We start from the raw sequence: 9,614 nt of genomic DNA, 5'->3' as shown, positions 1-9,614 counted from the left end.
AAAAAAAAAAAAAAAAAAAAAAGTGATGGCAAAAATTGCAAATGACTTCTGCACCAATGTAATAAAACCTGGAATGTCCCAGGCAAACTAGGACAAGCTGGTCACTTCACCTCCAGAGTTTCAGATTCAGCATATCTGTGGTGAGGCATGAGAATCTCCCTTTCTTCCAAGTTTTCAAGTGATGCTAATGTTGTTGGTCCAGAAATCACACTTTGAGAACCACTGCTCAAAATCTTTCTAGAATCTGAATCTTTAGGGTGGAGCCTAAACCCTGAGTTTTAAAGAAGCTTCTTGGGGTGATTTCAGTATGCTTAAAAGTTTGAGGCCCCGTGCCTTGGGTTCATGAGGAGTTATTTACCTTTGAATCCCCTCCTAACCTTGGTTAGCTGTAAGCACCTTAGAAGACAGAAAGTTACAACCAAGTAAGAGCCAGGCCTAGGGATGAGCCAGAGGCGGAAGCATGGGGAAGGGGAGTGAAGGTGCCTGAGCATGACCCTGCGGTTGACAATGATCTGCAGACCCACGCAGGGATAGATGAGGTGGGGAGGTGGGGGGGCCAGTCCAGTGTCTCGGCTCACAGCCTCTCACCACGTTCCCCGCATCTCTCTGCTCTTCCTACCAGTTCAAAGTGTCAAGAACATGCCTCTCTTCTTTGCCGACAAACTTTACAAATCCATGAAGGTAAGAAAGCATGCTCTCGTTTCTTTCCCTTCAAGCACTGACTGACATACACACACCAACAGATGTACACCATCCCCCAGATGGGGATTCCTGGCCGCTGTTTCCTCTCCTTTGACAGTTATCCGCATCTGCCCTTGTCTGGCTCTAGGATGGTATTTCCCAGCTGGGAGTGATTTCCCCCACTGGAGGATATCTGGCAATATCCAGACACATTTTTGGTCATCACAACTTGGAGAACTGCCACCGGCATCTGGTGGGGAGAGAGCAAGGATGCTGCTAAACATCCTCAGTGCACAGGACAAGCTTGTGCAACAAGGAATTACCCAGCCCGAAAAGCCAAGGCTGAGAAATGCACTCAGGGGCCACAGGGCTGGGTAGGACCCAGTCTCTGCCCTCTCAGAGCTCATAATCTATCAGGTGACACAGGATCTCCTATGACAAATAGTCATCAAAGGCCGCAAGCATGCCCCTCCCTTCTGGGAGAGCCCAGGCCACGCTGGCCACCCTCTCAGCCACTGGAGTCTTCACTGCTGACAGCCTGTGCAGGCAGGAGGGTAGGAAGGAACCTGAGACCCTCAGTCTACAGTCTCCAAATGTGACAACCATTCTTTAAGTCCTCACTGTGTGTCAAGCCTGTGCCAAGGGCTTCATCTCTCTGACCACATTTGACCCTCGTGGCAGTCCTGTGACGTTGTGGTAGGAAACTGAGGCCTAGGCAGGGTAAAGCATAGCCCACATTTACATAGCTCCTAAGAGACAGAGCTGGGACTCGAACCTATCTCTGATTCCTAGGCTGGTGCTCATAGCTCCCTGGGGGCAGAGGTAGCTCTGGCTGCCCATACATTCCATGCCCTGTGCCTGCTCCTTGGGCACTGTATTAGTTTCCTAGGGTGCTGTAACAAATTCCACGAATTGGGTGACAGCAGAAGTTTATTCTCTCATGGTTCCGGAGGCCAAAAGCCCAAAATCAAGGTGTCGCCTGGGTTGGTTCCTTCTGGAGGCTCTGGGGGAGGAACTTTCCCCTGCCTCTCCTAGCTTCTGGTGCTTGCCAGAAGTCGTTGGTGTTTCTGGCTGTGAGTGCATCTCTCCAGTCTCTGCCGCTGTCCTCACCTGGTTCCTTTGCTGTGTGTATGTCTGTGCCCCCTCTCTTCTTATAAAGATATTGGTTATTGGTTTAGGCTTCAATCCAATTCAGTATGACTTCATCTTAACTGATTACATGTGCAAAGACCTTATGTCCAAATTACATCATGTTCTGAGGTTCCAGGTGGACATGAGTTTTGGAAGGGATACTATTCAATCCATATACACCTTTTTTGCCTGTCAGTCTGGCCAGTCCTGGGCACAGGGGAATTTTGGTTCAGGACTATTTGCAGAAGACAGAGGCAGAACATCTGCCCTGTTTTTGGAGGGAACGAGGGAGGGAGGCAGATGGACATCACTGTTTCTTGCCTGATTGGGCTCTGTCTCTCCTCCCGCCTATGTCTCCCTCCTGCCTGGCTCCACCAGGGTGCTGGCACTGATGAGAAGACTCTCACCAGGATCATGGTCTCCCGCAGTGAGATCGACCTGCTCAACATCCGGCGGGAATTCATTGAGAAATACGACAAGTCTCTCCACCAAGCCATTGAGGTAAGGGGAGGGGCTACAGGTTAGTGGGAAGGGGGTGAGTGCCAAATCCCTAATGTAAGATTAGAAGTCTTTATTCCCATGGACTTTTTCCCAGTGGGTTGCTGCTTTGAACAGCCAGGATATTGAAATGAAAGGGGGCCTGTTGCCTTGTTTATACCAAAATCAATTCCAGAAGAATTAAAGGTTTATGATTAGAGATTTCCGAATAAAAAGCCCATTTTTTACTTTTTTTAAAGCAATGTCATGGAAGTATAATTTCCATATCATGGCCAGGCACAGTGGCTCACACCTGTAATCACAGCATGTTGGGAGGCCAAAGCGAGTGGATCACCTGAGGTCAGGAGTTCGAGTCCAGCGTGGCCAACATGGTGAAATCTTGTCTCTACTGAAAATACAAAAATCAGCCAGGTGTGGCGACCTGTAATCCCAGCTACTCAGGAGGCTGAGACAGGAGAATCACTTGAACCCGGAACACAGAGGTTGCAGTGAGCTGAGATCATGCCACTGCACTCCAGCCTGGGTGACAGAGCAAGATTCTGTCTCAAAAACAGGCACACAAACAAACAAAAAACATATCCTAAAATTCACCTGTTTAAAGGGTACAATTCAACAGTTTTTAATAAATTTACTGAGTGTGCCACCATCCCCATAATGCAGCCAGTTTACAGACACTTCTGTGATCCCACTGAGCTCTCTCATATCTGTTTATCTAGTTCCATCTCCAGCCGTAAGCAACCAGCAAGCTACTTTGTGTCTCTGTAGATTTGCCTTGCCTGAATATTTCATATAAATGGAATCACCTAATAGGTGACCTTTTGTGTCTGACTTTTTTTTTTTTAAGGCAGAGTCTTGCTCTGTTGCCCAGGCTGGAGTGCAGTGGTGCCATCTCATCTCACTGCAACCTCCACCTCCTGGGTTCAAGCAAGCCTCCTCCTGGCTTCAAGCTGGGCCTAGTGATGTATGTCTGTAGTTCCAGCTCCTCGGGAGGAGCTCATCGCTTCACCCAGCTTATTTTTGTATTTTTAGTAGAGACAGGGTTTCACCGTGTTGGCCAGGCTGGTTGCTAGCTCCTGACTTCAAGTGATCCACCTGCCTTAGCCTCCCAAAGTGCCGGGATTACAGAGGTGAGCCACTGCACCCGGCTGTGTCTGACTTTTTTGACATACGGAGCTTACGTTTTTGGTCTCTGAGATCAGCCAGAATCTTAAAGTTTGATGCTTGGCTCCATTTGGCTAACAAGACTAGGGACATCTCACAGTCTGTCTCTTGCAGACTTAGTAGGAATGTAAGTAAATTGTTAGCACATTTTGATACTGTATTATGTTTTAAAATCATATATCAAAAAATATAAGAACAAACAAAATCCCAGAAACCGTGTCTCATAACAATGATAGGAGTCCCTCAGAAAGGAGAGCCATACCCGTGAGTCAGGAAGTCTGGCCTCCCCAGTCTGACCGTGTGCCAGACCACTGTGATGTGTGGTGAGCATGATGGTGTTCACACCCATTCCCAGCAATGGCCTGGCAGTCAGTGATCAATATTGTTTGTTCAAATAAGGAATCACCTGACACAATAGGGCCATGGAGGAGGGTATCAGCAGAGTGCCAGGGAAACCAAGGGAGGCAGGAATTTACTCTGCCTCAGAGGAGAGGGCCCCGCTGGCAGACAGGATTGGGGGTGCATAGGGGCATGCTGGACAGGTGGAGAGAGGACTGAGGTGCTCCTGGGGGAAAGGAGCAGGTAAAGCTGCAGAGCTCTGCACAGGTCAAATCCCAAAGGGCCTTGAATCCAGGCCAAGAGCTTGCACATCTTCCTGGGGATAAACAGAAGGGGCGTGGTCACATTTATGTGTTGGGTAGATCCCTCTGACCTACATGTGGCAGCTGTACTGGCCATGGAGAGAAGCCAAGGGAGATGTCCAGACAGATGGGCATTTGGGAGGAGGGGGCATTGAGGCTGGAAGGACTGTTTTCACTCACTCTGCTCTCTGCCTGTGCCAGGGCGACACCTCCGGAGACTTCCTGAAGGCCTTGCTGGCTCTCTGTGGTGGCGAGGACTAGGGCCACAGCTTTGGGGGGCACCTCTGCCAAGAAATGGTCATCAGCACCAGCCGCCACAGCCAAGCCCGATTGTTCCAGCTCCAGAGACTAAGGAAGGGGGAGGGGTTGGGGGAGGGGTTGGGGTTGGGCTCTTACCTACAATGGAGCTTAGGAAAGGCTCCCACTCCCACGGGCCATCGAGGGCCCAGCACAGCTGAGTGGCTAAAAAACAGTACCCATAGATCCTGTCCACCTCCATTCCCCTCTGACTCCGCAGCCTTTCCCAGCTTCCTCCCCCGCTACAGCCTCTGCCCTGGTTTTGACTATGTCAGATCCAAAAATACCCTGAGCCTCCGTCTGTAGAATGAGTAGTGTCTGTACTTTGAATGATGGGGTTGGTGGCAGGTGCCAGTTGAATGTGTTGGGCAGGGGGGCGGGAGGAGCAGTAAACGTGCTGGGGCAAACTGACAAATCTCCCCATCCATTTCACCACCCTTCTCCATCCAGGCCACACTAGAGTACTGGACCAGGAATTGGGAGGCCTGGGTTCAAATCTGCATCTGCCATGTACCTGCTTTCTGACCTTGGGCCAGCCCTTTTTCCTCTCTGAATCTCTATCTTCTTATCTACAATGAGAGAGTTAGACAAAAAAATTATTGGCTTCCCTTCTAACATTAACATCCTAAAGTGTGTGTCTGATCCATTCCCTTGACACTTTTTATCTCTAAAGAAAAAATAAAGAGATGCACAAACACATAAACATGTTTCCAGTGAAGGCCTCTGTCTTCTACTTAGACGTGCAGCCTGGATCTTCCTCATTAGAGCCTGAGGTGGTCAGGTCTGTCCAGGAGTGAGTTATGTCTTTAAATCCTTGCAAGGTGTTTCCTGGGAAATACACAGGAGAATCTGAGTTTGCAGCAAGCCTGAGAAGGCTGGTCCAGCCCTGATCTGGGTCTCAGTTTTCCCCTCCTCCCCTCTGGCTGCCTGGACATTCTGTATGCTTTTCATGCATTTCAACCAAGCCCAGACTTCCTCTTTTGAACTATGCAAGTGCACCTGAGGCGGTCTCCATCTAGAGAGGTTCATGGAAAGTTTTTTTTTTTTTTCCTACTTCTCCTAAGGCTTTCCACAGCCATGTTAACAGTCTAAGAATGATTATACTCTCTTGTGTAAGAACGTCATAAACTTATCTTTCAGAAATAGAAGGGGAACAGGGGAAAGAGGGAGTGATTTTAAGAAGCTGTGTTTGTGCCCTTCTGGCCAGGTGTACTTTGGGGGCCAGCAAATAGCCCTTGCTTGGCCCCTTCAGTCAGTAGCTACCCAGGGTGTGGGAGGATATACATAGAATTCTATGTGATTATAGCTTCTAGTGCATATGTCAGCAACTATATACAGGGATCTAGAAATTTAATGCATCTCTGGCCACTGAAACTAGGTTGACGTACCTGAGCTCCACTACTTTTGGTGCCCTCCTCCTTTCGAGAGCTTCAGCTTACTTAAAAAGAGCTCCTACAGCGCCCTCCTTCCCCTGAGTCTTGGGGGAAAGCCCGAGTCACCCCTGCATGTAGGATACACCAGACCTAGCGGCGCAGAAGGTTTTGGTGCTGGGATCTCCCCACCCCTCCCCCATCCCCCTAGGGCTCAGGGCCCTGTGCCGCACGGTCCTGGGCAGCAGCCCCCCAGCCACCCAGCCCCCCGGCGAATCGTGGTCCCTTGGCTGAAGATGTGGCTGCGGGCCGCCAGCTCCGGGACCAGCCGGCGATGGTAGGAGTGTGGGGGGCGTTCACTCCCGTGGGGGTCACTCCTGCGGGCTCTCCACCCCATCCTGATGCGAAGTCCTTCCTCTGGGCTTGGGGATGATGGTTCCCGGCCGCCCCCAGCGCCGAGGGCTTCAACGACTCCCGGGCGCCGCCGCCGCTTCCTCCTCGTCCTCGTCCGGCCCCCGAGGCCGCTCAAGCGGCCAGACCGGGGGGCTGTCCGCGGGGGGCTCCGGAGGCGCCGGACGCGCCGCCTGCAGTGGGGGAGCGTCGCGCGGCGGGACGACCCGGTGGTGTTGGGCCCCGCCACCGCCGCCGCTCACCAAGTCACGGACGGGCCGGTGGCGTTGGAGCTGCCGGGGGGCGGGCCAGCGGCTCCCCCCGAGGTCCCGGCACCCACCGGCTGCCAGATGAGGCTGTAGTGGACGGCGAGCACGATGGCGGCCAGCGACACGGAGAGCACGTGGGCGAACACGGTGGCGAGCCGGACCCACTTCTTGTTGGTCTTGGCCGCCGTCTTCGCCTTCTTGTCCCCGGTGTAGGTGGCCGGCTTGCCCCGCTCGGCCGGGGCCACGTCGCGCTCCTTCATGGGGGGGGGGGGCCGGGCCTTTGCCCCCGTGCTCCACGGCCCCGGCTGGAGGGGGCCTGGCGGCCTGCAAGGATTGGGCAGGGGGCGGCCCGGCGCCTGAGCAGAGAGCAGCTGTTTGGGAATTGCCACTCAACCTCCTGCCAGTGGCAGTGGTGTGGGAACTGCTGGCTGTTTAACATTTCCCTATGGCCAGGTGCAGTGGCTCATGCCTGTAATCCCAGCACTTTGGGAGGCCAAGGTGAGCAAATAGCTTGAGTAGTGCAGTTTAAGACCAGCTTGGGCAATATAGCAAAACTCCATCTCTACCAAAAAATAGGAAAAAAATTTGCTGGAGGTAGTGGTGCTTGCCTGCAGTCTCAAGAGGCTGAGGTGGGAGGATCGCTTGAGCCCAGGAGGCAGAGGTTGCAGTGAGCCATGACTGCTCTACTGCACTCCAGCCTTGACTACCAAAGGACATCCTGACTCCAAAAAAAAAAAAAAAAAAAAAAATTCCCTGGATTCATGGTGCCCCAGCACAGCTGCAAGCAATAAATTGCCACCAGAATAATCCCACTTGAGAAGCTTTACCTCCATGGCCATTACTTCATTTGCAGGGGTGATCACCCTTTACCAATGAGGAAATTTGGCGAAACAAATTGCCTGAAGACATAGGCAGTACATCATGAATTGACTCACTGGAAATGGTCTTAGAGATGGCCCCAACCAACCCCCTCGTTTCACAAGTTTGGTAACTGAGGCCCAGAGGACAGGACTGTGACTACGGTATTAATAAGGGCTCGATGTGAGGCTAGAACCCAGCTGTCCTGATTCCAGGCTCTGCTCTCTGCTGACACTTCCTCCTTCACCTATTGACTAGGAAGCCAGACTGAGCTGGGAGGGAGAAGTGTCAGGTTGCCCAACCTGAATTTCAGAACCCAGAAGTGGTAAATCAGCACTCTAACATGCTTCCCCATTCCCACCAGAACTCGGGCTTCCTACAGGAGATTTCCCCACTTTAGGGTTGGAGTGAGGTGAGTGGGAAATTGTAGTTACATAACTGAGCGCCCTGCTCAGTGGTTAGGTCTGTGGACGCAAGCAGGCCTGAGTCCAAATCCCATCCACTACTATTAATAGAAGTAAATAAGTAACTTGACCTGTCTGTATTGGCAATGCATGTTTATTTCTGAGCACACTGTCTAGAATATAGGAAGGACTCAGTAAGTATATCAGCTTTTTATTATCGATAACAGGCAGGATTCTATTTTAGAGAAGAGTAATCAGGGTCAGAGGGGGAAGTCTGATGCTCTACACTATGCCTGCTACCCTCAGAGAGCTACGTGGGGAAAGATTATTAGAAAAATCTCAACCAGACCAGGTTCAGTGGCTACGCCTATCTTCCCAGCACTTTGGGAGGCTGAGGCAGATGGATCACCAGAGGTCAAGAGTTCCAGACCAGCCTGGCCAACATGGTGAAACGCCATCTCTACTAAAAATACAAAAACAGGCTGGGCGTGGTGGCTCACGCCTGTAATCCCAGCACTCTGGGAGGCCGAGGCAGGTGGATCGCCTGAGGTCGGGAGTTCAAGACCAGCCTGACCAACATGGTGAAACCCCGTCTTTAAAAAAAAAAAAAAATACAAAAACAACAACAACAAAAATTAGCTGAGTGTGGTGGCAGGCGTCTGTAATCCCAGCTACTTGGGAGGCTGAGGCAGGAGAATCGCTTGAACCCAGCAGGCAGACGTGGCACTGCGCTAAAATCACACTACTGCACTCCAGCCTGGGTGACAAGAGCAAAACTCCATCTCAAAAAAAAAAAGAAAAAGAAAACTTTCAACCAAGCAAGAGACACTGAGTACAGAGGCAATGACTTAACGACAGGGAGGACTAACAAGGGCTCCTCGGAGAAGGGGACATTTGGGAGCACCTCAAGAGATGGCTAGAGAAGCTCTCACATCAGAAACTACTGAAGGAGGGAGGGGTTCCAGGTAGAGGCAATGACTGAAGCAAAGGCGCAGAACTGGGAAAGGAGAGGTCCATGGGAGAGCTGGGGCCCGTCACCTGCTGTGTGAGGACACCCTATGGGAAGGTCACTGAGTCCAGGCTGAAGAGTGTGGACTTTATCCTCCAGGCACTGGCTGAATGTGCTAGGGAGGGAGAGTATATGATTAGAGATGTCCTTTAGAAAAGACATCCCCAGCGACCAGTGTGGAGGAGACAGGTGTGGAGGGACAAGGACACAAACCAGCACAGAGAAAGCAGAGCTGGCGAAAACAGAAGGACACTGGGGAGTGAGAAAACAGGGAAAAGGGCCCTAAAGTGCCATGGGGACTGAGCGGGGAGGAGGCAGATATGAAGCCAGGTGCCATTCCCTAAGAACCCAGAGAAGGACATGGGGACAGAGGTCCCTGGTGTAGGCTGTCCCACTGCCCTCCTTCAGCCAGGTAGGGACTGACAAAACCCTAAACCAGAGCCGTCTGGGAATGACCCCACCCCCACCCCCACCATACACACAGGCCCAGCTGTTAAAATTTCCAGAACATGCATTTCTTCTGCGGGATGGTCCCACCCCTTCCTCCCAGCTACCACAATCTGCCTGTTTTGCTGCCAGCTGCATGCAGAACCCCTCCTGGGAGGGCCTGAAAGGAAAGCAGGGAGGGTGGGAAATTGACATTCCATACCCCTCTTTCCCATGTGCCTTCTGTCCACTCAAGGTCCATAAATATTGCTTGTCACACACACTATCACTGCCAGCCATACCCACAGGGCACACACTGGAATGAGAAACACATTGCTGCTAATACTAAGGAGTGTAAGTTATTCTGCGGGTAACACATACAGAGACACACATTGTTGACCACATAGAGAAAATAATATATTTTTTAAATTTGCTGGTAACAGCCAAACATACAGATGGGGTGTGTGTGGGGGGGGGGT

At 51.5% G+C, this 9,614-nt stretch overlaps 1 protein-coding gene and 1 pseudogene across 3 annotated transcripts in view; one reads left to right on the top strand and one right to left on the bottom strand.

Moving 5' to 3' along the window:
- The window catches only part of ANXA6 (annexin A6), a 59,589-nt gene extending 54,474 nt beyond the window's left edge, over nt 1-5,115 (top strand). Inside the window, exons 24-26 of one of the 2 annotated variants that reach the window (XM_017514991.2) lie at nt 623-681; nt 2,191-2,313; nt 4,314-5,115. In XM_017514991.2, coding sequence (XP_017370480.1) covers nt 623-681; nt 2,191-2,313; nt 4,314-4,373 — 242 coding nt within the window. In that variant the 3' untranslated portion in view covers nt 4,374-5,115. The remainder of the gene's footprint in view (nt 1-622; nt 682-2,190; nt 2,314-4,313) is intronic. The other variant, XM_017514992.2, reaches the window with a different exon arrangement.
- Nucleotides 5,116-5,836: 721 nt separating this feature from the next.
- On the bottom strand, nt 5,837-6,698 carry LOC108293541 (annotated as a pseudogene). Its single transcript, XR_001820730.2, has one exon. The product of XR_001820730.2 is annotated as a putative transmembrane protein INAFM2 (transcript).
- Between the last annotated feature and the right edge of the window lie 2,916 nt (nt 6,699-9,614).

The sequence above is a fragment of the Cebus imitator genome, unplaced genomic scaffold (genome assembly GCF_001604975.1).
Source record: "Cebus imitator isolate Cc_AM_T3 unplaced genomic scaffold, Cebus_imitator-1.0 Scaffold540, whole genome shotgun sequence".
Taxonomy (NCBI): domain Eukaryota; kingdom Metazoa; phylum Chordata; class Mammalia; order Primates; family Cebidae; genus Cebus; species Cebus imitator.
This window is presented reverse-complemented; position numbering and strand designations above follow the sequence as displayed.